Genomic DNA, 27,616 nt, shown 5'->3' with positions numbered 1-27,616 from the left:
GTCATTATAGTAAGTGGTTTGTAAGTCCCCACTCCCCACTGCATAGCACAAAAATACTTTCTCCTTCGCCTCATTGGGGGACACAGGACCGTGGGTGTACGCTGCTGCCACTAGGAAGCTGACACTAAATGAATACAAAAAAAGATTCTCTTCCTCTGCAGTATACGCCGCCCACTGGCTCCAGCCGAACCAGTTCTTGCTTAGTGTCTGTAGGAGGCACATGGGTCTGCTATTCAGACCACAATTTGTTTCTATTTTTACTTTTTCAAGGATTACAGGGGCGACTGAACCCTTCAGGGTTCCGTTCTCCCCAAACCAGCAGGCGTGAACGTGGAGTGTCGCCTCCATGTGCCCCCTTCCTACACCGTTGAAAGATATGCCTGAGCTCTATTTTAGGGGCGACGGGTCCCTTCAGGGCACCACTCTCCCCACACCAACAACAGACGGGAACATGGAGTGTCGCCTCCACGTCCCCCCTTCTGCAGCCAGGCTCTTTATGGCCAGACCAACAGCCCTGACACATCCTGAGGGAGTTAACCTCTAGGATGTACAGAGGCATCTATGGTGTCCATGCAGCCCCCACAGCATTGAACAGCGATGATGGAAGGAGGCGGACGGTCCCTCTCCACCTCCCTATCAAAGGGATGGTGGATGGAAGTCTCCCCTGCACCGTCCACGCTGCAGAGCTAACCTGAAAGCAAAGCAATCGGGCTCTGCGTTCTCTGGCGGTTTCATTCACAATCGCAGATAAGTTGCAGGCGGAGGGCTCCTTAGGCTACGTTCACATTTGCGGCCAGCGCCGCAGCGTCGGGCGCCGCAGCGGCGCCGCATGCGTCATGCGCCCCTATATTTAACATGGGGGCGCATGGACATGCGGCGCACTTGCGTTTTGCGCCGCATGCGTCGCTGCGGCGCCCGCGTCGGGGCGCAGAGGACGCAGCAAGTTGCATTTTTGCTGCGTCCAAATTCAATGAAAAAAACGACGCATGCGGCGCAAAACGCAGCGTTGTGCATGCGTTTTGCTGCGTTTTTGTTTGCGTTGTGCGCTGCGGCGCCGACGCTGCGGCGCACAACGCAAATGTGAACGTAGCCTTAGAGCGCAGACTATCCCTTTCCTCCCGGTCACATTACAGTCGGCATAAAACATTTAGGCCCAGGTTTTGGCCTATTCTAGGCTGCAATCCGGGAGAGCACTCTGGTCGGCCACTGAAATTTAGGCCTTGGCTTGAGCCTATTCACGGAGCAATCCGATGCCCTCCCGACGTAAACCCGCCCCGATCTGGCACTTCTCACTCACTGTGAAACTTCCGCACTCTGCAACTCCTGAGGGCCATCTTTATCCACCCTGACGTTTCCCTCACATGCTAGTACAATGCTGTACAGATCCCAGACTTTAATAGGGGCGCAACGTACCTGCAGCACTCACAGGCAACAGGACCTGGGTAAGTGCTCTGACCCTGCAGCAAACACATCATTATTAACCCCTTCCCGACCCATGACGCCTATGTGGCGTCATGGAATGATCGCGTCCCTGCAGATCGGGTGAAGGGGTTAACTCCTATTTTACCCGATCTGCAGGGAGAGGGGGAGTGGTACTTCAGTCCAGGGGGGGTGGCTTCACCCCCCCGTGGCTACGATCGCTCTGATTGGCTGTTGAAAGTGAAACTGCCAATCAGAGCGATTTGTAATATTTCACCTAAAAAACTGGTGAAATATTACAATCCAGCCGTGGCCGATGCTGCAATACCATCGGCCATGGCTGGAAAACCTGAAGTGGAGCCGATCGCCCCCCCAGTGCTCTGTTATGGGGTCCGGTCCCCTCCGTCCTGTGCTCCGCTCCCCCGTCCTCCTGCCCGCTCCCCCCCTGCTCCTATGTCACCCCCCGGTGCTCCGACGCCCCCCCCGTGCCCCGATCTCCCCCCCCCCCCCCCCTTATACTTACCGAGGCTCCCGGTGTCGGTCCGTCTCCTCGCTGGGCGCCGCCATCTTCCAAAATGGCGGGCGCATGCTCAGTGCGCCCGCCGAATCTGCCGGCAGGCTGATTCATTACAGGTACATTTTGATCATTTTTTTTATTTTGATCGCTGTGTTAGAACCTACCACAGCGATCAAAATAAAAAAAAATAATAAACACCCCCCCCCCCCCCCCTTATCACCCCCATAGGTAGGGACAATAATAAAATAAAGAAAATATTTTTTTTTCTTTTTCCACTAGGGTTAGGGTTAGAACTAGGGGTAGGGTTAGGGGTATGGTTAGGGGTAGGGTTATGGCATGTGCACACAGAGCGGATCGGCCGCGGATCCGCAGCGGATCGGCCGTGGAACCGCAGCGGATCGGCCGCGGATCCGCAGCGGATCGGCCACTGCGAATTCGAAGCAGTTTTCCATCAGGTTTACAGTACCATGTACACCTAAGGAAAACCAAATCCGCTGTGCCCATGGTGCGGAAAATTCCGTGCAGAAACGCTGCATTGTATTTTCCGCAGCATGTCAATTCTTTGTGCGGATTCCGCAGCGTTTCGGCAGCGGATCGGCCGCGGATCCGCAGCGGATCCGCCGCGGATCGGCCGCGGATCCGCCGCGGATCGGCCGCGGATCCGCAGCGGATTGGCCGCTGCGAATTCGAAGCAGTTTTCCATCAGGTTTACAGTACCATGTACACCTAAGGAAAACCAAATCCGCTGTGCCCATGGTGCGGAAAATTCCGTGCAGAAACGCTGCATTGTATTTTCCGCAGCATGTCAATTCTTTGTGCGGATTCCGCAGCGTTTCGGCAGCGGATCCGCAGCGGATCGGCCGCGGATCCGCAGCGGATCCGCCGCGGATCGGCCGCTGATCGGCAGCGGAACCGCCGCGGATCCGCAGCGGATTGGCCGCTGCGAATTCGAAGCAGTTTTCCATCAGGTTTACAGTACCATGTACACCTAAGGAAAACCAAATCCGCTGTGCCCATGGTGCGGAAAATTCCGTGCTGAAACGCTGCATTGTATTTTCCGCAGCATGTCAATTCTTTGTGCGGATTCCGCAGCGTTTTACACCTGTTCCTCAATAGGAATCCGCAGGTGAAATCCGCACAAAAAAACACTGGAAATCTGCTGTAAATCCGCAGGTAAAACGCAGTGCCTTTTACCTGCAGATTTTTCAAAAATCGTGCGGAAAGATCTCACACGAATCCGCAACGTGGGCACATAGCCTTAGGGTTAGGGTTGGAATTAGAGTTAGGGTTGGAATTAGGGCTAGGGTTTGAAATAGGGTTAAGATTAGGCTTGTGGTTAGGGTTACGGATAGGGTTAGGGGTGTGTTGGGGTTACAGTTGTGGTTAGGGTTGGGATTAGGGTTACGGTTGGGATTAGGGTTAGGATTAGGGTTGGAATTAGGGTTACGGTTGTGTTGGGGTTAGGGTTGTGGTTAGGGGTGTGTTGGGGTTAGGGTTGTGATTAGGGTTATGGCTACAGTTGGGATTAGGATTAGGGGTGTGTTGGGGTTAGTGTTGAAGTTAGAATTGAGGGGTTTCCACTGTTTAGGCACATCAGGGGTCTCCAAACGCAACATGGCGCCACCATTGATTCCAGCCAATCTTGCGTTCAAAAAGTCAAATGGTGCTCCCGCCCTTCCAAGCCCCGACGTGCGCCCAAACAGTGGTTTACCCCCACATTTGGGGTACCAGCGTACTCAGGACAAACTGGGCAACAACTGTTGGGGTCCAATTTCTCCTGTTACCCTTGCAAAAATAAAAAATTACTTGCTAAAACATAATTTTTGAGGAAAGAACAATTATTTTTTATTTTCACGGCTCTGCGTTATAAACTTCTGTGAAGCACTTGGGGGTTGAAAGTGCTCACCACACATCTAGATAAGTTCCTTCGGGGGTCTAGTTTCCAAAATGGGGTCACTTGTGGGGTGTTTCTACTGTTTAGGCACATCAGGGGCTCTGCAAATGCAATGTGACGCCCGCAGACCATTCCATCAAAGTCTGCATTTCAAATGTCACTACTTCCCTTCCGAGCCCTGACGTGTGCCCAAACAGTGGTTTACCCCCACATATGGGGTATCAGCGTATTCACAACAAACTGGGCAACAAATATTGGGGTCCAAATTCTCCTGTTACCCTTGTGAAAATAAAAAATTGCTTGCTAAAACATCTTTTTTGAGGAAAGAAAAATGATTTTTTATTTTCACGGCTCTGCGTTGTAAACTTCTGTGAAGCGCTTGGGGGTTGAACGTGCTCACCACACATCTAGATAAGTTCCTTGGGGGGTCTAGTTTCCAAAATGGGGTCACTTGTGGGGGGTTTCTACTGCTTAGGCATATCAGGGGCTCTGCAAACGTAACATGATGCCCGCAGACCATTCCATCAAAGTCTGCATTCCAAAACGTCACTACTTCCATTCCGAGCCCCGGCATGTGCCCAAACAGTGGTTTACCCCCACATATGGGGTATCAGCGTACTCAGGAGAAACTGGACAACAACTTTTGGGGTCCAATTTCTCCTGTTACCCTTGGGAAAATAAAAAATTGTGGGCTAAAAAATCATTTTTGAGAAAAGAAAAATTATTTTTTATTTTCATGGCTCTGCGTTATAAACTTCTGTGAAGCACTTGGGGCTTCAAAGTGCTCACCACACATCTAGATTAGTTCCTTGGGAGGTCTAGTTTCCAAAATGGGGTCACTTGTGCGGGAGCTCCAATGTTTAGGCACACAGGGGCTCTCCAAACGCGACATGGTGTCCGCTAATGATTGGAGCTAATTTTCCATTCAAAAAGCCAAATGGCGTGCCTTCCCTTCCGAGCCCTGCCGTGCGCCCAAACAGTGGTTTACCCCCACATATGGGGTATCATCGTACTCAGGACAAACTGGACAACAACATTTGGGGTCCAATTTCTCCTATTACCCTTGGGAAAATAAAAAATTCTGGGCTAAAAATCATTTTTGAGGAAAGAAAAATTATTTTTTTATTTTCACCGCTCTGCGTTATAAACTTCTGTAAAGCACCTGGGGGTTATAAGTGCTCACTATGCATCTAGATAAGTTCCTTGGGGGGTCTAGTTTCCAAAATGGGGTCACTTGTAGGGGAGCTCCAATGTTTAGGCACACAGGGGCTCTCCAAACGCGACATGGTGTCCGCTAACGATTGGAGCTAATTTTCCATTCAAAAAGTCAAATGGCGCGCCTCCCCTTCCGAGCCTTGCCGTGCACCCAAACAGTGGTTTACCCCCACATATAAGGTATCGGCATACTCAGGAGAAATTGCCCAACTAATTTTAGGATCCATTTTATCCTGTTGCCCATGTGAAAATGAATAAATTGAGGCTAAAATAATTTTTTTGTGAAAAAAAAGTACTTTTTCATTTTTACGGATCAATTTGTGAAGCACCTGGGGGTTTAAAGTGCTCACTATGCTTCTAGATAAGTTCCTTGGGGGGTCTAGTTTCCAAAATGGGGTCACTTGTGGGGGAGCTCCAATGTTTAGGCACACGGGGGCTCTCCAAACGCGACATGGTGTCCGCTAAAGATTGGAGCCAATTTTTCATTCAAAAAGTCAAATGGCGCTCCTTTCCTTCCAAGCCCTGCCGTATGCCCAAACAGTGGTTTACCCCCACATGTGATTGTATTGGTGTACTCAGGACAAATTGGACAACAACGTCCGTGGTCCAGTTTCTCCTTTTACCCTTGGGAAAATAAAAAAATTGTTGCTAAAAGATCATTTTTGTGACTAAAAAGTTAAATGTTCATTTTTTACTTCCATGTTTCTTCTGCTGCTGTGAAACACCTGAAGGGTTAATAAACTTCTTGAATGTGGTTTTGAGCACCTTGAGGGGTGCAGTTTTTAGAATGGTGTCACTTTTGGGTATTTTCAGCCATATAGAACCCTCAAACTGACTTCAAATGTGAGGTGGTCCCTAAAAAAAATGGTTTTGTAAATTTTGTTGTAAAAATGAGAAATCACTGGTCAAATTTTAACCCTTATAACTTCCTAGCAAAAAAAAAAATTTGTTTCCAAAATTGTGCTGATGTAAAGTAGACATGTGGGAAATGTTATTTATTAACTATTTTGTGTCACATAACTCTCTGGTTTAACAGAATAAAAATTCAAAATGTGAAAATTGCGAAATTTTCAAAATTTTTGCCAAATTTCCGTTTTTTTCACAAATAAACTCAGAAATTATCGACCTAAATTTACCACTAACATGAAGCCCAATATGTCACGAAAAAACAATCTCAGAATCGCTAGGATCCGTTGAAGCGTTCCTGAGTTATTACCTCATAAAGGGACACTGGTCAGAATTGCAAAAAACGGCAAGGTCATGAAGGGGTTAACATTATTTCCCCAAACGTACCTATATAATTTCATTGCAATTTTCCTGAATTCTTGCCTCGCACTGTAAGTGCAGCTCTATGGAAACTGAACTTCAATTTCTTTCCAGCCACATGGTCCAATGTGGATGCAAGACTGAATTCATCAGAGAAGAGGCCCCCGTTTTCCACCATGGGAATAAACAATGCTGTCTCTGGTATGTTTTACTCTTCCAAATATACATATTTAAAAAGAATTGCAATATATTACAAAAAAGATATATATTTCTCCTTCGCCTCATTGGGGGACACAGACCATGGGTGTATGCTGCTGCCACCAGGAGGCTGACACTAAGTATTACAAAGAAAGTGATCTCCTCCCCTGCAGTATACACCCCTCTGCTGGCTCCCAGCTAACCAGTTCTTGCTTAGTGTCCGTAGGAGGCACACGGACTGGTCTGCTATTCAGACCCAAAGAACTCTTTTTACTTTTACCTTTTACAACGGACGAAGGGGGCGACGGATTCTTTCATGTTCCGATCTCCCCCGAACCAACAACAGGCGAGCACGGGAGTTTCACCTCTCCGTATCCTCTCCTGCGACGTGGGAAGCCACTGCCTGAGCTGATTCTAGGGGCGACGGCCCCTTCATGGCACCGATCTCCCCCTCCCTTATCAGACGAGCACTGGAGTGTCACCTTCAGTGTCCTCTTCTGCAGCCAGGCCTATTGCCGGACATCAGCCCTGCCCACCAGGTTTTACCCTCGGCTGTTCAGAGGCACAATCCAATGTGGCGTCCGAGCAGCCCCCACTGCACCACCACTATTAAGAGCGGATGGTACAAGGAGGCGGACGGTTCCTCTCCTCCTCCCTAACAAACGGATGATGGATTAAGGTTTATCCCCACACCGTCCACGCTGCACAGAACAGCGCTGAATCCCACATCCGCGGCGGCTCCATGCCGGGACGCGCAACGATGGTGAGTGGATCCATCTTCAGAGGGATATCCATAAAGGCGCAGGCAGCCTTAGCCACTTTCCTGTGGCCCACCTCTCTGAGGTAACGCTCTGGCCGGCTACAAAGATTTAGCCCCTGGCTTCAGCCGATGTGTAGGCCGCATCCCGGAAGTCTCCTGAAACGCCCCGCTGGTGTCGCCCGCCTGCTACCGAAACTTAGGCCCCGGCTTGGGCCTATTCAGCATCGTGTCCGTCGCTCCGCCCCCCGAGTTGGCGCTTCTCGCTCTCTGCGAGATTTTATCTACCCTGCAGCTCACAGTGGCCATCTTGGTCCACCCGGCCGGCTCACACTGAGGCAACGATTTTTAGCATTAAGGGGGCACAACCACTCTACATCAAGGCATTAAACGCGCAAGTATTCTCCCTTCTTAAAGGCACATGTAGTATTGTCTGGTTTTAAAGGCGCATGTCCAGTATTGTCTGTTCTTAAAGGCGCAGGTCCAGTATTGTTTGTTCTTAAAGGCGCATGACCAGTATTCTCTGTTCTTAAAGGCGCATGTCCAGTATTCTCTGTTCTTAAAGGCGCATGTCCAGTATTCTCTGTTCTTAAAGGCGCATGTCCCGTATTCTCTGTTCTTAAAGGCGCATGTCCAGTATTGGCTGGTCGTAAAGGCGCATGTCCAATATTGTCTGTTCTTAAGGGCGCATGTCCAGTATTGTCTGGTCTTAAAGGCGCATGTCTAGTATTGTCTGGTCTTAAAGGCACGTGACCAGTTTTCCCTGGTCTTAAAGGCGCATGACCAGTATTCCTGGTCTTAACAACACGTAACCAGTATTCCCTGGTCTTAAAGACGCATGACCAGTACTTCTTGGTCTTAAAGGCACATGACCAGTATGTCCTGGTCTTAAAGGCACGTGACCAGTATGCCCTGGTCTTAAAGGCACATGACCAGTAGGCCCTGGTCTTACGCACTTGGCCAGTATGCCCTGGTCTTAAAGGCACATGACCAGTACGACCTGGTTTTTAAAGGCACATGACCAGTATCCCCTGGTCTTAAGGGCACATGACCAGTATGACCTGGTTTTAAAGACACATGACCAGTATGCCCGGGTCTTAAAGGAACATGACCAGTATGCCCTGGTCTTAAAGGCACGTGACCAATATGCCCTGGACTTAAAGGCACATGACCAGTATGCCCTGGTCTTCAAAGCATATGACAAGTATGTCCTGGTTCTTAAAGGCACATGACCAGCATGCCCTCCTCCTAAAGGCACAAGACCAGTATACCCTGGTCTTAAAGACGCACGACCAGTATTCCCTAGTCTTAAAGGCGCATGACCAGTATTTGCTGGTCTTAAGGGCACATCATCAATCCGAAGCTGGTCATCCTAACTGAGCTCTGGAGCCTTCGCCACTCATCCCCTAACCGCAACCCATGGTTTTCTCGGACCAAGAGATTGAATCCCTCTGTGAACCCTCTGTGGCTCGGAGTGCTCGCAGGACCGAGATACATGGTCCCTCTCCTACATGGGAGCGTCCGCTAGCAGGGGCCGCAAGTGTTCTAGAAAAACGTACAGGCATCTGCAAAACGGAAGTTTTTCATTTCCTAATCTCTCCCCCATGATTTGTTGAGAACGCTGAATATGGATCGCATATTGCCTTGTATTGCAAGAGCTTCAGAAAAGGAGGGACTCTCCTATTTATACCATCAACAAATCGACGAGCAATTCACTGGACAGAAGCCGCTAAGTAGGTTGCCATACCTGGTCTGATGTTTATGGGCGACGGGTCCTTTTAAGGGCACCGATTCCCCCCACATCTTCAACAGACGAACACATGCAGTGTCGCCTCCATGTATCCTCTTCTGCATCCAGGCCTAATGCCAAACAACCTGCCCTGTCCACCCGGGGACCTCAACTCTGGGGATGTACAGAGGCACACATCTTTGGCGTCCGAGCACCCCCCTTTGTATCAATTTAGGGGATGATGCAAGAAAGTGGACGATTCCTCTCCACGTCCCTGTTAACAGAATGGTGGATCGAAGGTTCCTAATTTTCTACTCTGCACGAAGATGGCAAGAGGCCTGCTGGTTGCAGCCCCGCATTCTGCCACTTGGCAGTCTAACCGGGTGGAATTTCTTGTGGTATACCTACCAGTATCCCTGCCCGATGTATCATCAATTAAAAAACCACAGACGGTCGGATAGCAAATCTGGTTCGTTCCGTCTTGTGGCTTCGGGTTCAGCGCTCTACCCTTCTTTAGCGCCACATGATGTTGCTTGACCAATAGTCTCCTGGTCAGAGACCTTATCTACTTCAATTCAAATCAAATCTTCTGAGCGGGAGACTAACAAGGGATCGTATTTTTTCTACAGACCCATCCAGCAGTAGAAGCATTGTCCTGGACAGTCTAGATCTAAGAGATCTTGGTTTCACGAAGGAGAAAATGAAAAGTATGATCATTCCTGGACCTCAAACTTCTAACAACCTTTGACAAGGCCCTCCTTTTTCAGATGCAGTTCCTCCGCTCAGCCATTACTTCAACAAAAAAAAAAGTGTAGTTTTCTGGCATCCATCGACATTCGGTTTTCTTACCCTCACATGCCTACTTTTTTCCCCTCTACAATTATCTCTTCTCCTTTCCATTCGCGAACAGCATTTTCAAGTCACGACCTTGCCCTTCAGCCTGGCTACCGCACCACAGTGGTCACAACGCTCATAGCAGTTGTCATGTGCTTCTTGCACCCTAGAAACATGGTCGTCCTGCCCTACTCGGTCGACTTTCTAGCCGCTCTACAAGGAATACACTAAGTCGTCTATATCACTTGCAATACCCTCTCACTTGGGCTAGCAGCTAAACTTAGACAAGTTTTTTTCCTCATTCCCAGCCCATCAGATCCTCTTTGACGATGATCCTGCACAAGAGGGATGGTAATTCTCTCTCTCGAGTCAAGGTCGTGGCCCTTCAACACGGAGCTTGTGCACTTGATCACTCATTCCCTCGGTTCATTCAATTAGCTAGGAGGGTTCTGAGCAATAAGACGAAAACAGAAGTAGTTTTCTTTTGCTCCGCTCGTTTTCAGCAAGTCAATCAGGCTTTCAAAAGGTAGTCTCTAAGCTCCTTCCTCATCCAGAGCCTTCTTCTGGTCCAATGGTTATTAGGGATACCAATGCCCGTCTTCTTCTCCCGATCATTTCTCTGGGGATCCGAACAGTATGGCTAATCCTACAGCAGGTCCACTGCCCTTAGGCGGGTCAACCATCCATCTTCAATTTGGATAATGCCACGGCTGTGCCATACGTCAATCATCTCGCAGGTACCCACAGTCAAGCGCCATGGCCGAGGTACCTCGCACTCTCTGATGGGCCGAGATCTATCATTCGGTGATCTCAACAGTACATGTCCCTGGAGTAGAACACTGGGCGGCTGACATATTCAGCCGTCAGGGTTTTCTCCTCAAGTGAGTGGGAACTTCACTCGGAAGTCTTCCTTCACATCTGCCTTCACTGGAGTACTCCAGATGTAGGTCGGATGGCGTCCAAGCTGAACGCCTATGTACTCCAGTTCATGGTTTGGCTTCAAGATCCAAGTCCATTGCAGTGCATGCTCCGTTTCTTCCACGGTACCAATTTCCATAACTCCTCTTCCACTACGTCTTGAGATCTTTTTGGAAGCAGAAAAGGCCCCCAGTGATCCCGGGAGACCCGCACTGACCATGTCAGGTTTTCTCGCTTGCGGTACTAGTATTTCTCCGTCATATTTCGTCAAAACTGGAAATATGGACCTTCTCGCAGGGAGCCTTCACCTGTAGTTCTTCCCTACCGCGTACCGTTAGATCTGGGGGACCTTAATGGTCCTGGGGATCTTACAGTAGACTCCTTTTTCGATCCAGAAAGACTTTACTATCAGGAAACGTCACTCCCCTTTTTTCTCTGCGTTCTTGTCATCCTGATGAGTCTTCAGAGCTTGCCACTCTGTTCCTTTCAGTCTTTTTTCCTTTACCATCAATGCATCGTTGCCCTCAAGCCATCCCCTTCCCTCGTTGCCAAGGTGGTTTTGTATTCCCACTGTTGCAGGGGCATCGTCCTCTCATCTCTTTCGGCTCCAGTCCACACAACGGAATGGGTTCTCCATAATCTGGAAGAAGTGAGTGCTCCAAGTAGGTACGTATCGAGGACGGCATCCTTCCGAAGGTTGGACACTTTGCTTGGGCTTCTCGATGGTAAGTAGGCTTCCTGACGGTCACAGGAAGGGTTTAGCCGTGTTCATCGGCCACGTTAGCCTGGTGGATTCTTTTCACCATCCAGGAGTCCTTCCGTGCTAGATGTCAGCCTATCTCCCTGTCTCAGGGCTCTAGGCACCAGGCGTCGGCAAGCACGACCGCAAGCTTGCGAATTCCTCCAGTCCGCATGCATTCTTGAAGCACTATAATTCACACACTTCCACAGATGTGAGTCTGGGCAGGCGGACTTTGCAGGCCGCCTTGGCGCACTTGTAAGTAGCGGTTACACGGCCTGATCTGATGTTGTCCCCACCCAGGGACTGCTTTGGGACGTCCCATGGTCTGTGTCCCCCAATGAGGCGAAGGAGAAATAGGGATTTTTGTGTACTCACCGTAAAATCCTTTTCTCCGAGCCATTCATTGGGGGACACAGCTCCTTCCCTATTATTAGTTGTATTTGTTTTTATCATTTGATGTGTTATACTCTCATATATAATGTGACATGCTATACGCTTATATGTTGTTATTGATCTCCTACTGCTTTTGCACCGAACTGGTTAGCTGGGAGCCAGCAGAGGGGGTGTATACTGCAGGGGAGGAGCTAACTTTCTTTGTAATACTTAGTGTCAGCCTCCTGGTGGCAGCAGCATACACCCATGGTCTGTGTCCCCCAATGAATGGCTCGGAGAAAAGGATTTTACGGTGAGTACACAAAAATCCCTATTTTATGGTGTAATTATCGTATATACTCGAGTATAAGCCGAGATTTTCAGCCCACTTTTTTGGGCTGAAATTGCCCCTCTCGGCTTATACTCGAGTCATACCCAGGGGTCGGCAGGGGAGGGGGAGCAGGGGCTGTCTAATAATACTCACCTAATCCTGGCGCGGTCCCTGCTTCCCGGCGCTGCAGTTTCTTCCTGAAGTGAGCGGTCACGTGGTACCAGTCATTACAGTAATGAATATGCAGCTCCACCTCCTATAGGGGTGGAGCCGCATATTCATTACTGTAATGAGCGGTAACGGTGACCGCTCACTACAGGAAGAAAATGTGGCGCCGGGGAACAGACGTGAAGGGACCTCGCCGGTAGCAGGTGAATGACGGGGGGCAGTGCGTGATATTCACCTGGTCCTCGTTCCACCGTCGGCGCCGCTGTGTCTTCCGCAGTGATGCTCAGGTCAGAGGGCGCGGTGACGCGATTAGTGCGCGCCACCCTCTTACTGAACGTCGGTGCAGAGGATGGGAAGACACAGCGGCGGTCAGCAGTGGAACGGGAAGCAGGTGACTCTAGCAAGTGCCGAGGGCCGGAGAGGTGAGTATGTAGTTTTTTTTTTATTTTTGTAATCGCAGCAACAGCATATGGGGCAAATATCTGTATGGGGCATCTGTATGTGGCCATGTGCAGCATGATATGGGGGCAAATATCTGTATGGGGCATCTGTACGTGGCCATGTGCAGCATGATATGGGGCAAATATCTGTATGGGGCATCTGTATGGGGCCATGTGCAGCATGATATGGGACAAATATCTGTATGGGGCATCTGTATGGGGCCGTGTGCAGCATGATATGGGGGCAAATATCTGTATGGAGCATCTTATGGCCATATGCAGCATGATATGGGGGCAAATATCTGTATGGGGCATCTGTATGGGGCCATGTGCAGCATGATATGGGGGCAAATATCTGTATGGGGCATCTGTATGGGGCCATGTGCAGCATGATATGGGGGCAAATATCTGTATGGGGCCATGTGCAGCATGATATGGGGGCAAATATCTGTATGGGGCCATGTGCAGCATGATATGGGGGCAAATATCTGTATGGAGCATCTTATGGCCATGTGCAGCATGATATGGGGGCAAATATCTGTATGGGGCCATGTGCAGCATGATATGGGACAAATATCTGTATGGGGCCATGTGCAGCATGATATGGGGGCAAATATCTGTATGGGGCCATGTGCAGCATGATATGGGGGCAAATATCTGTATGGGGCCATGTGCAGCATGATATGGGGGCAAATATCTGTATGGGGCCATGTGCAGCATGATATGGGGGCAAATATCTGTATGGAGCATCTTATGGCCATGTGCAGCATGATATGGGGGCAAATATCTGTATGGAGCATCTTATGGCCATGTGCAGCATGATATGGGGGCAAATATCTGTATGTGGCCATGTGCAGCATGATATGGGGGCAAATATCTGTATGGAGCATCTTATGGCCATGTGCAGCATGATATGGGTGCAAATATCTGTATGGGGCCATGTGCAGCATGATATGGGGGCAAATATCTGTATGGGGCCATGTGCAGCATGATATGGGACAAATATCTGTATGGGGCCATGTGCAGCATGATATGGGGGCAAATATCTGTATGGGGCCATGTGCAGCATGATATGGGGGCAAATATCTGTATGGGGCATCTGTATGGGGCCATGTGCAGCATGATATGGGGGCAAATATCTGTATGGGGCCATGTGCAGCATGATATGAGGGCAAATATCTGTATGGAGCATCTTATGGGGTCATAATCGGCATTTGTGGAGCATTATATGGGGCCCATCATACACTGTATGGAGCATTATATGGGGCTCCCGATTCAATATGGATATTCAAAAACACTTAACCTACTGATGTCTCAATTAGTTTTACTTTTATTGGTATCTATTTGTATTTTTGACATTTACCAGTAGCTGCTGCATTTTCCACCCTAGGCTTATACTCGAGTCATTAAGTTTTCCCAGTTTTTTGTGGCAAAATTAGGGGGGTCGGCTTATACTCGGGTCGGCTTATACTCGAGTATATACGGGTATATTAAACCTTGGTGCAAAATAATAAAGTATTGTATATATTTTAATGTTGCTATTTAGTTTTTCAGCTTTGTCACAATTTCTCTTGTTATGTAAAGCTGGAGTCAATGATTCTGTTCCTGCAGCAAGTGTGACTGAAAAGCAATGGGACGTGACGCCCGCAGAGCCCAGCGCGGATGACGAATGGTCTGGCCTCAGTAAGTGTGAACTTCATTGATTTTTCTCCCGTTGGTTCCCGTTAAGTCTCTTGATAATTTCCATGTAAAGTGTACAATTCTTTAGGTGTCTGTATAATTGGAGGTGATTACTGGAACAATAATTACATAGGAGGCTATGACGTAAACTAATATTGATCTCTTAAAAACCAATGTGTTTTTGTTTGTTTTTTTGACTTTTGTGTAAAAGAACATTTCAGCAGAAATTGAGCTATTGTTTACATCAAGTTTTAAGAAGTTTTCACAATGGTTACTGATTCTTCCAATAGGCTTCCTGTTCTGAAGAGATCACTTTTCAGCAGTGATCTCTTTATTATCATAGGCAGGATTATGACTGGTAACCGCTACACATGGGTATAACAGAATCCAGCATCAATTGTAGATGGTCACAGCTCACCTCCTCCTCTCCCTGCACAGTGACTGCTGACAGATCACACAGCTCCCCTATAATACTGTCCTGTAGCAGTCGGTGAATATCTTCAGACTTCAGGTCGCCATTGACATTGTGGCTGCTGTAAAGCAATTCTCTAAATGCTGTTAATAGCATCAGACAAGATGGCAGTCCTCAATCATTTACAGGAAAGTAATCAAAAAATATATAATTAGAAAACGGGTGTATCTGGTTTTAATTAATAAAAAACAAGTGATACAACCTCTTTAGGCCATACAGCGGACTATACAGCTGCACCTTGCAGTGTAGGTTTCATTTTAATGACACTTCATTTTATTAAAAAGCCGAAGACTCCTTTTGCCCAAGTGTCTGCCACTCTGCACTAAGCCCACAGAAATCAATATATCCGGCATATACCCCTGAAGCATTTACATGGTGTGAACAGAGCTTAAAGGGGTATTCCCATTTCCAAGATCCTATGCCAATATGTGGTAGGTGTAATAATATTAGCAAGTACCTGTAATTAGAAATGTAGCATAGTTTTACTGATTCGCTTAGTCTAGTTATCCATGGTTACGACCACTAGCAGCTAACTGTCACTATACGAGTGGTCGTAACCATGGATTATTATTATTATTATTATTATTATTTATTGTTATAGTGCCATTTATTCCATGGCGCTTTACATGGGAGGAGGGGTATACATAATTAAAACAAGTACAATAATCTTAAACAATACAAGTCATAACTGGTACAGGAGGAGAGAGGACCCTGCCTGCGAAGGCTCACAATCTACAAGGGATGGGTGAGAATACAGTAGGTGAAGAGAGAGCTGGTCATGCAGCGGTTTGGTCGATCGGTGGTTACTGCAGGTTGTAGGCTTGTTGTAGGCAGGTTGTATGGTCCTGCAATGCCCTGCATAATGGGGTAAGCAACATGGCAAATCAGCACGAACGGGCAATATAATGGAAATGCATTCTTGTCTCACTATTAATCTACCATAATGAAAAAAAAATGGCTTTGACATCTCTTTACTGGATTGGGTCATATAATTCACTTAACATTAATATGTGCAGATGGTCTTAATTCATCCGACCCCAGCTCTGACTGGAATGCGCCTGCCGAGGAGTGGGGGAACTATGGAGAAGAAGAACCAGCGCTAAGTCCACAGACTGAGGAGCCCGAGCAAGAAGTCCCTAAGGTAACAGCGATCTCCATGAAGTGCAGGAGCTTTACGTGCTGATTGCTGGAGGCTTGTCTTATAAATTCTGCCACGTTACGCACTCCGACCTTTTCACGGCGATGTCGGGGCATAATACACATGCACAATCAATTACTCAATAGAAGAAGAGGTTCACTCTGGATCTTTGTAGGTCTGTGGATATGTAGCAACCTAAATGCTAAAACTTTTTTTTTTTTTTAACATCTTTTTAGAGTTGTATCATATTTGTGTTTTAGACACTTTTATGACTTGTCCGATATTGAGAGATGTGATCTCGCTGAAAAGGGGCATAGTTTATCAGAAGACAATACGCGTGAAATATTGCACCAAAAATGCACTGCACTTTTCTGGCACAAAGTAAGCCAGCTAAATAGGTGGTGTATACTTAGATTAGATAGTGTTAAAATGAGATTTAATATATTATGATGGATCTTGTAATAGAAGTGTCCAGTCACTTGGCACTGTCTGATGGTTCGTGAACACGACATCTTTTTTCAGGTGGATTCAAAGTGGAAACCACCTTAAAAAGTGCTGCAAAAATTAACACTGCACGCAGTCCTTGAAGTGATTAACACATCATCGGAACTGATACGTTTTTATAAACGTGTTGTGTGCATACCTTAACAATTAAACTTTTCTTGATAAATCCAGACCAGAACCAAGACAGCTGACTGGATTCAAATACTGGTCCACAGGCCGTACAATGTGGCCGCCCTCCACCGGCGGCATCACTATATCTCCGCTATTTGTGGAGGAGGGAGACCCCTGTGTGTGGGCCATATTGTATATAGGGGAGAGGCCTGTGGGGGGGGGCATACTGTATCTAAGATGAAAGATATATTTGTGGGCCCTTACTGTATCTAAATTCCTGTGTGTGGGCCCATACTGTGTATAAGGATGGAGACTGGGGGCTCGTACTGTGTGTAAGGTGGGAGACTGGGGGCTCGTACCTTGTGTAAGGTGGGAGACTGGGGGCTCGTACCGTGTGTAAGGTGGGAGACTGGGGGCTCGTACCGTGTGTAAGGTGGGAGACTGGGGGCTCGTACCGTGTGTAAAGTAGGAGACTGGGGGCTCGTACCGTGTGTAAGGTGGGAGACTGGGGGCTCGTACCGTGTGTAAGGTGGGAGACTGGGGGCTCGTACCGTGTGTAAGGTGGGAGACTGGGGGCTCGTACCGTGTATAAGATGGGAGACTGGGGGCTCGTACCGTGTGTAAGGTGGGAGACTGGGGGCTCGTACCGTGTGTAAGGTGGGAGACTGGGGGCTCGTACCTTGTGTAAGGTGGGAGACTGGGGGCTCGTACCGTGTGTAAGGTGGGAGACTGGGGGCTCGTACCGTGTGTAAGGTGGGAGACTGGGGGCTCGTACCGTGTGTAAGGTGGGAGACTGGGGGCTCGTACCGTGTGTAAAGTAGGAGACTGGGGGCTCGTACCGTGTGTAAGGTGGGAGACTGGGGGCTCGTACCGTGTGTAAGGTGGGAGACTGGGGGCTCGTACCGTGTGTAAGGTGGGAGACTGGGGGCTCGTACCGTGTATAAGATGGGAGACTGGGGGCTCGTACCGTGTGTAAGGTGGGAGACTGGGGGCTCGTACCGTGTGTAAGGTGGGAGACTGGGGGCTCGTACCTTGTGTAAGGTGGGAGACTTGGGGCTCGTACCGTGTGTAAGGTTGGAGACTGGGGGCTCGTACCGTGTGTAAGGTTGGAGACTGGGGGCTCGTACCGTGTGTAAGGTTGGAGACTGGGGGCTCGTACCGTGTGTAAGGTGGGAGACTGGGGGCTCGTACCGTGTGTAAGGTTGGAGACTGGGGGCTCGTACCGTGTGTAAGGTGGGAGACTGGGGGCTCGTATCGTGTGTAAGGTGGGAGACTGGGGGCTCGTACCGTGTGTAAGGTTGGAGACTGGGGGCTCGTACCGTGTGTAAGGTTGGAGACTGGGGGCTCGTACTGTTTGTAAGGTTGGAGACTGGGGACTCGTACTGTGTGTAAGGTGAGTGGAGGATCATCTTGTATATGGGGGGCTGTTTGCTCATGCTATATATGAGGGCTGTGTGAGTGGGCTCACTATAGGGGTCTGTGTTTGGGCTCATGCTGTTTATAGGGGGACTGAGTGGGCTAAGGTGGTATATAGGGGGCTATGTATGGGCTCCTACTGTAGATTTGCTGTGTGTTGGATCATACGATATACATGGTGGGTGTCGGCATACTTAATTCTCAATATTAAGTGATCACAATTAATATATTAATGTCCTTAATAGTGAGTAGAATTAATTTCAACCTATTGCTTCGGTCTCCACAACAGTCACGGTCTCTCATGAGGCCCCTCGGGAAAATTAATTGCCCTCCCCTGCTCTACAGCATTGTTTTTATGTAACCATCGTGTTGTATGTGTCGCAGGTTTCGGATGATGATAAAGAAAAGGACGAACAATCTGCTCAAACGTCTGCTGGCAGCAAAGCTAAAAAGAAGAAGAAAAAGAAGAAGAAGCAAGAAGAGTCCGGTTCTCCCACACAGGTACCAGTGCTATGGGATTGCTCTGTAGACTCTTTATGCTGCATGTAGATGCTCTGATTTCTTCCTCTCACCTTTTAAAAGAGAATGTTCAGCTGGAGCAAACTGTTGAGAATGATAAACGATAATGGACTGAGTAATGGCCTCCTTTTTGATTCCATGCCCTTACCTTAGTCTTAAACTAGCCTCTATCCTGACATCCAGATGTTTCAGCGTGGACCCCAGGGGTGCTGTCTACAGCTGATGATGGGCTGCAGGGGACTAGTGAGCATCAGTGGGGATCTGTTTAGTATTATTCTGTAATTTTATACCATTAAAGATTTTAGCACTGAGTTTCATCAGGCCGGACAACATCTTTAATGCAAACTTCCTTACATAATGCAATCTACTTCTTTGCTTGATACTTACTATGATTATTAGGACCCAGATAGTCTTTTAAGGCTTTTAGCTAAAACATTGTTCTGTGATATGTTAACATAGGAAGCAACCTGTAAGATCCCAATCAGTAGAGTCACTGAAAAAAGGACTAAAAATCAATTAAAAAATCACTGAAAAAGCAGCCGGTACAGTACCATGTCCAGACAGATGCACAACAGGAAGCAGCAGGCCCCCCCATAATAAATTCAGGGGAGCGCAGGTGCAAAACTAGTAATGAAACAACCACTTACTAACCCACCAAACACCTGTAGGGTAGGGTAGCTGCCTAGTATCCAAAATACACATGGGGTGCCATTCACACCATTACGTAGATGTTTTATCTCGCCATTAGTGTTGAGTGAATGTGCTCTGATAAGGTGTTATGAGTGTCTTCGGCATGCTCCGATACTATGTTGGGGTCCCTGTGGCAGCATGTCCCGCTTCTGTTAGACAGCCACAACAAATGCAAGGATTGCCTTACAAATGGGCAACCCTGCACGTGTTGAGGCTGACATGCAAACGCAGCGACTCCAATATATTATTCGAGCACACCGAAGATACTCTGTTAGCACCCAAGCATGCTCAGATAACACCTTTTGCGAGCATGTTTGCCCGATACTAGAAATTGTCTGTTGTGACATTTTATCATGTGTTTTTCATTCAGGAAGCAGAAAGCACAAGGGATGCTGGAGATGACTACAAAGAGGATTCTGTCCCCACTCCTGTAATCCCCACAGTAGTTGTGAAAAATAATGAACCGAAAGAGGTAGGTCCAAGTGTTAAATTTGTAGCCAACCACAACTTCATAACAATCCTGTGGTGTAAAATGCGCCATTTTTAACGTCTATGTAGTTTGTGTAGTTTCTATTTTTTATTGCCTTTTATGAATTTTAACTTATAATGTAAGTAGAAATCCTTTTTAGTATTCATTTGCTTTACTTTTAAGACTGTTCTCACCCTTGCTTACTTTTCTTTTTTATACATGCCTGAAGCGGTTGTTTTCTTCTGAACGTTTTTGTAATATCCTCCCAAACAGTTGTAAAATAATTAATACTTCCCCTTACTGATCCCTTCCTGCTCCTGATCCAATGCTGCCCAGGTTCTCAGCCGGGCTCCGTAGTTCCTGTTTCCTCCAGAATGGCTTGTGACCGCTGCTGCCAGTAATTGGCCACAGCGGTGACGTATTGGAGCTGGAATGGTGAGGGATCTGTACAGTAAGTATTTCGTATTATATTATAATGTTATATGCTTTTTTTTTCTTCTTATAAGCGAAATTGTGTCTGGACATCCATTTTAGAGGACTACGGGCAGCATGTATCAGACACTATATGATTTCAGCTGTGTATGTTTGACTCAAACTTTGCGGCACTTCACTTTAAGGCTGTGTGCACACGTAGCAGATTTTTCGCGTTTTTTTCATGCTTTTTCGCTATAAAAACTCTACAAAACCGCGAAAAAAACGCTCACATTAAGCATCCTATTTAATAGAATGCAATCCGCATTTTTTGTGCACATGCTGCGTTGTTTTCCTGAGCGGAATCGCATTCCAGAAAAAAACGCAGCATGTTCATTAAATTTGTGGAATCGCGGGGATTCCGCACACCTAGGAATGCATTGATCTGCTTACTTCCCGCACGGGGCTGTGCACACCATGCGTGAAGTAAGCAGATCATGTGTGGTTGGTACCCGGGGTGGAGGAGAGGAGACTCTCCTCCACAGACTGGGCACCATATAATTGTTAAAAAAAAAAAAAAATTTAAATAAAAAATCGTGATATAACTCACCCTCTGATGGCCCCAGAGTCTTCCCGACAAGTGTGACCAACCTGTCAGTTTTCCAAGCGATGCTACAGATCGCTTGGAAAACGCTAGCATTCTGCAAGCTAATTATGCTTGCAAAACACTAGTTTTTAGCGGGAATATGCATGCCAATTCCGCATGCGATATACCCACGGCCGGAGTTGCAGAATTGCCGTGGAAATTTCCGCGGCAATTCTGCAACGTGTGCACTTAGCCTAAAAGCCACCAGGAGACCAGTCTGCGCCCCAGCGGCTTCTCTGCAGTGACAGGGCTCTCTCCCTGTGTACTTATAGGGCTTTTATAATATTTTTCTTTTCTCTACAACGTCAGTGTTTGAGTCAAACATACATGGCTGAAACCATTCAATAAAATTATTATGTAACATCTCTCATGGTTCCCATGCCTTAAAGCAACAGTTACTTTGCACATGATATCAGGTCTGAATAGGTATGTGTCCGTGAGGATTGCTCTAGCAGCTAAAAGCCCTTGACTCTTCTGGCTATACCCCATCCATCCAGTAGTAAGGAGAGTGAAGCCACAGTGTGAATAATGCCATCACTTTGTTATGTGAATGGCGTGTTAGCTGGCGATGTCGCTCACGAGCGTCTGCCATCCCACTCCAATAATAAGCTAGCAACTTGTCGAGGAGCGGTGGAAAAATGGAGACGATGGGAGCATCTTAATGAGTTAACGATTCTCTTTTATGTGAGTTGCCAGGGTGACAGAACAGTGTTGAAAATAAATATTAATGCTAGAATTGGTGCAAATTGACTTGCAGGACCAGCTCAGCGGAACCACATCCCAGTATCCGCGGCTCTTCCTTTGATTAGCCAGTCTGTGTGCAGCGTCACGTGTATGTCGCGCTGCATCCATGACGGCATGCCAGGCCCGGATATTTATTGAAATGAGTCGAAATGCCATTAGGGTAGAGGTGGTTCACTGGGATCCAGTCTGGCAGCCACCGGTTACTGCCATGGCCACTGGACCAGCCCCTGTGAATCAGTTTGCACCACCTCTGGCTATTGCTGCTTCATTGTTTGCTTATAAGAATATATAATCGCTAAAAATGTATTTTAGAAACCGGAGAAGCGTCAACATACTGTACTCACTGAGGCTCCTATCATTCATAAGGGAGAGAAGAGCTCTGGCCAAGCACAGCAGCCGCAGGAGCCCAACGCTTCCGTTCCCAAGCAAAACAGTGCGCCTCCGCCTTCACAAGGTAATGCTGCACTGGATGAATGTCCAGCCGATCATTAAAGGGTCAATTTCTTATAAAATCCTTTTGTCGCCCTGTATGGGAATTTTTTCATAGTGTTAAGACACTGGAGGAAATGCAGGTTTCCGTTTGTTGTGTTTCACCATTGAGGGGATGCTTTTATTTCACAAAATTAGTCTGATTTACTAAAGTTGTCCAGCTTTTAGTCCGTGCAACCGTAGACTAAAGGCATTTTATAAAATTACACTTAAATTTATCAAAATAACTCACTGCTTGATACTAATAAACCTATAAAGAAAGACATACCATAAATTATTCAGAAACTTAACTTTATTAACATATAAAAGCCTTTAAAATGTACGTGGCGATGTTGTTATGGAAGTCAATAAAGAAATGAGTGGTTTTTCAATATATAAATTAAAAAAATGCTCAAATACAGCAATTGATTGTTACAGGATACATTAAATAAATGATGGTAGAATAAGGGGGTTATGACTTCCCTAAATATGGTAAACGTTCCTAATATATAAACTCCATTCTGCAATATCAGTGTCACCACTAACAGGTAGATATGAAGGGAGAAAGGTGCTTAGTGCAGAAAATAATTACTAAAAAATTATTTGAATTGATCTTGCAAAATGTATATAACACTATATGCAAATATCCAATTAATTGCTATAATAAGTATGCAAAAAAAGTGACTGCAAAGTGCCAAAGGAGTGCTACATATAATGTGCAACATACTGTGGCATAAATGGCTGCTGTCTCCCTCATAAGCATGTAATGGGTGAGCCCTTCCTGATACGGCCACATAAGAGACCACACAGGGACAAATAGATAATAAACAGTAAACCTAATAAGACTGGATCAAACAAACCACATCAGCTCGGATGGTTGTGCCCGATGCACATTTCACCGTAGCTTCATCAGAGGGCAGAAGTCTAGAGATTAGTTTAAGGGCAGATGCAGTCGACCCTGTATTTTTTTTCAGGCTAAAGAGTCTGGTTGATTTAAGTAGATCATGCTCTGGTCATAGTGTGATCTGATTCTCTCGGATGAGGGGAAGATGGGGAAAATTTTCTCCACTGCGTGGAAACTGGACTGCACTCAGATGTCATCCGAGTGCAGTCCGATGTGTTCCACGCACTCATTGACTTGCATGGTCGAGAAGAATTTGAGTATTGGTTTAAACGTGAGCATACAGCGATTTCTTTTCACATGCTTGCTTTTTTTTTCCATTATTTTAGCATTGGTTCGAATGCGATCCGATATTTTGTCAGATCGTACGTGGTCTGAAAAATACACTAGTCTGCACCTGCCCTAAGTGGTTATGCAAATTGTGCCTGTCAATTTACAATAGGCCACATCCCCTTGACAAGCATGGCGAAACAGTGTCAAAAACACATAATAAAAGAGGTGCAAGGCAGATAAGGTCAGGTTCACACTTTGCATTTTGTGGATTCATTCATGCGGATGAGAAAGGTGAAATTCATCCAATTTGCTGATACTGTAAAATGCTGCAGATTTTAATTGCACAAAATCGGTGGCATCCAGACAATGTGAATCTAAGCTGAAGATTTAGTCCGAACATTAATCTGTGGCGTCACGCCTCAACCCGACGTTAATAAAGTCCAACGTCTTATTTTATGTAAGGAGATTACTGCGTGCATCTGCTCAGTGGGATTTATCGAGCCGATTCTTATTCATATGCATTTTACCTTTATAGCTAAGTCCGAAGAAAGTTGGGAATCCCCGAAGCAAGTGAAGAAGAAGAAAAAGGCCCGAAGAGAGACGTGATTTTCTTCCATCACTGGAAAACATGTTCAGACACTCTTGAAGATTATGCTGTTTATGCAATAATTTGTGAACATGTACAGAATTTTTTTAAAAATCCGCATTTTTAAAAGTAACTGCTGACAACGTGACCTCTCTACAGGCAGGAGGGGGGAAAAAATACACACAAAAAATAAGAAAGGAACTCAATGTTTGTGGATGAGATCAAAACCATACGGCAGCGATGGAAGCGCTCGGAAGATCGTGTATTTGCCAACTGAGAACTTCTTAATTTGATACAGAAGGGACTTGAATTCCTGACTTTACTAAATGGTGACCTGTTTACATTCATTCTGTGCCCTGTCGAGTCTGAGAGTGGAACGTATGCAGGACCATTCTGTGAAATAATCTCATTGTCGTCCCTCTTCCCCCATCGTCCTTTTTTTATATATCTGTGGCTATTGTTTTACGGTAGCTCTGTGCCAGCCTGTAGTGTTATGAATCGTTCAAGAGTATCATGGGGTGTGTGAGCCGTCAGTGAATAGGAGATTGTGATCTAGTGAATGTATGAGCAGTTCCTATTCTCTTCGTTTTCCTTTTCCCCCCCATCTCGGATTTACTAGAATCGTCCTTTTGTATTAGGTTTAGTTTGTTTTTCTTTTATTGCTCGTCCCCTTTTTTTTTCTACCATACTGTAACGTCCCATACAACGTAATACTTGCACTCTAGCCATAGCGTGGCTAATAATCATGTTTTCTAGGACGTGGTTGGTGATAACAACGCAGTATCATTTCTAGGGCTACCATTGGTAATTGACGAGGTGGCCATTTTTGTCCAATATATCGTGAGCTATACTGGATTCTGGGTATGGGCATGGTGGCTTCAGACAGCTTTAATTGACGTTGTCAAGACCTCCAATAATCAGGAATGTTTTTTACTGCCTTAACCCGTAGTGTTTAGGATTCATGAACAGAATTAGTGTTTTTTATAATACGATAATAATAAAAAGGACACATGCCTAGTTCTAAGAGTAGCGCCCCTCGCCCCCTCGGCTTACAACCTGTCAGATCGCGTTGACGTGTGTAGGTTTCATCACCGTTTCTTACAATTTTACCGCTAACTTGTATCTGTACATTGTGCACGGTAAGACGGACGTTGTAAATAGCCTTACCAAATGCAGAAGTTGAAACTACAAGACGAGAGCCATGTAATATTTATAACGCCTGATCATACAATGGAAACCAATGCCAACCCTAATCCTGTCCTCACAGTCCAGCATTGTAAGCCTCCTCGGTTTCTGTAAGATCTCTCATCTGTGGGGTCTTTTGGTCTTGAAATGGGTATGTGGGATTACACAACAACTCCACTTTAGTCCATAGATTGTCTCCGGTATTGCAGCTCAGACCCAATGACTTGAATCGCAACCCAGCAAGGGATTCTGTTAACACAAAATGACTGTTCAAACCAAGCACAGGCACTCTGTGCACCTTTTTGCACAGTTCAATGCACCTTCCAACCTCCTTATTTTCCATCTGTCGCCGCCCATCTCTACCTCCAATAAAGCCAAAGCTGTCAATCAAGACTGAGGAGGGCGGAGATGGATGCAAAACAAGTAGATGGAAAGGTGCACTGAGATGCTCTGCCACACCAAAGCTGCACCGAGTGTCTGTGCTCGGTTTGAACAGTCATTTTGTGCTGACACTCCCTTTAATACCATACACAACCTATTGGTAATTTGTATGGAACAAGACCAGACCTTTAATTTTTTTTTTTCTCTGATCCTGAATGACTCCTATTAATAAAATTGAGATTGACGTCTGCCTTTTTGTCTGGCCTAAAGCCAGAAGTGCTTAGTGCCACGTTGATGCCACTAGTACCCAGTGAATGGACAGGCTGTATTAATGCCTGTACCGATCATTGGCAACGGATCAACTTTAATATTTTTGAATATTTTTTTGGGGGGGTGGTGGGCGAGGAGGGGGGGTTAATCCCTTGAAAACTATTCCTAAATTTTTACACAAATGTATTAAGCATAGAGAAAATTCCAGTTGCAGGAACATGTCAGAAACGTTTACATGTTCAGAACGTTTTGTTTAATTCAGTGATATTTCTAAGTTGATTTTGTTTAAATAAATCTTGCAAATCCAGCGTGTCTCATCTGTCGTCCTGGAGTTTACGGTTTCTATTTTTTTAATTTTACAATATACATTTTATGCTGGCAAGAAAAAGGCTTCATTGGAGTGTTATACTCTGGTATAGGGTAGTAAAGATTTTTTTTTTTTCTCCAAAACATCACCATTGTCTGTGGTTTTGCATCAGACCCCCTGATTGTTTTGTGCAGATTCTACTTTAGGAAAAAAAATATATATATAACTAAATACTAAGCAAAAACAAGTACAGGCGCATCATGGTCATCTTGATGCATCATGATTCGGCCACTCATTTCAGTGCACCTTCCCACCTTCTTGTTTTTGCTCTATCGTCACTCGTCTCTGGCTCTGTGAAGCCAGAGCTGTCAATCAAAGGAAAAAAAGGGGGAGGTGCATGGTCTAAAAGGCGATCTGTCAGTGTAACGCATTGTAATTGCATTTTCTTTACCGCTTCATTGGGGGACACAGGACAACCATGGGTGTATGCTGCTGCTGCTAGGAGGCTGACACTATGCAAAAAAAGGAAAAGGCGTAGCTCCTCCCTGGCAGTATACACCCACCGACAGGCACCAAACACCTCAGTTTGTGCTTAGTGTCTGTAGGAGGCGGACCTGGATCTTCAGATCTGCTGCTAATCTTGATTCCTTTACAGGTTTTGTTGTTGTTATTAACCTTTTGGCTTTCTTTTTCAGATCACAGCATTCAGAGATTCAGGGTGCAATCTTCCACCCTGCCTCCCCAGGAGGGCGGCTGAGCGAGCAGGTCAGTAGGCCAATCGTCGCCTCTCTGCCAGTCCTGCAGTCCTCCTGCCATGTCTGCCCCGCAGGAAGCTTCCGACTCTCGGGATGGGAGCGTCCCCCTCCCCCTGAGTGGGCCGTTGCTATCTCGCAGTCGGTCTCTGATTTGACTAAGGTATCTTAGTCCCTGGTCCAGGCGCTTGAACGTCTTCCACAGCTTCCTTCAGCCACCAGTGCTCCGACTGTCTCCTGTGGCGAGTCGGCCGCACCTGACCCTGAACCACAGGGAGACAAATCAGCCAGCCGCTCCAGAAAGAGGACTCTGTCTGGCTCTTCGTCTGGTTCTCCGGGTCCCTCTACAGCGCTCAAACTGCTCTCCTCCCAGTTCCCCTCTTCGGAGGAGGACATTGGGTCTGATGTGGATTCCCAGTCCGATTCTGACTCCGATTCAGACCAGGCTTCTAGCATGCAGGCTGTCGTAGATAGTCTTATTTCAGCTATATCGCAAACCCTCAAACTAAAACACGACGAGGCTTCCCCCCCAGGATTCCTCTGTCTCTTTTAAGCGGGTGAAGCGTCCTTCTCGCTCCTTCCCTACCCATGAGGAGTTTGTCTACCCTGTCTAAACACTGGGCCATCCTGAAAAATGTTTTTCGGGTAGAAAACATCTGGACGTACTCTATCCCTTCAGCGCCGATCTTCTCTCCAAGTGGGCTGAATCTCCCAAGGTCGATCCACCGATCTCCCGTCTTTCCTCCAAGACAGTTCTCTACTTACCGGACGGTGCGTCGCTTAAGGACGCATTGGACAGACAAATTGAGGCACTGGCCAAATCGGCTTTCGAGGCAACGGGTGCTTCCCTCTGCCCCAGCTTCGCTTCCACCTGGGTGGCTAAGGCCATCTCT

General features: G+C 46.7%; 1 protein-coding gene across 3 annotated transcripts in view; it reads left to right on the top strand.

Moving 5' to 3' along the window:
* Positions 1–25,971, top strand: part of MTDH (metadherin) — a 39,700-nt gene extending 13,729 nt beyond the window's left edge. Inside the window, exons 6-12 of one of the 3 annotated variants that reach the window (XM_077270923.1) lie at positions 6,426–6,512; positions 14,412–14,483; positions 15,969–16,093; positions 18,506–18,622; positions 19,701–19,802; positions 21,913–22,054; positions 23,778–25,971. In XM_077270923.1, coding sequence (XP_077127038.1) covers positions 6,426–6,512; positions 14,412–14,483; positions 15,969–16,093; positions 18,506–18,622; positions 19,701–19,802; positions 21,913–22,054; positions 23,778–23,848 — 716 coding nt within the window. In that variant the 3' untranslated portion in view covers positions 23,849–25,971. Of the gene's footprint in view, positions 1–6,425; positions 6,513–14,384; positions 14,484–15,968; positions 16,094–18,505; positions 18,623–19,700; positions 19,803–21,912; positions 22,055–23,777 lie in introns of all 3 variants that reach the window. The other 2 variants (XM_077270924.1, XM_077270922.1) reach the window with 2 other exon arrangements.
* The last annotated feature ends 1,645 nt before the right edge of the window (positions 25,972–27,616 follow it).

Source organism: Ranitomeya variabilis, chromosome 6 (assembly GCF_051348905.1).
Source record: "Ranitomeya variabilis isolate aRanVar5 chromosome 6, aRanVar5.hap1, whole genome shotgun sequence".
Classification (NCBI taxonomy): Eukaryota; Metazoa; Chordata; class Amphibia; order Anura; family Dendrobatidae; genus Ranitomeya; species Ranitomeya variabilis.
This window is presented reverse-complemented; position numbering and strand designations above follow the sequence as displayed.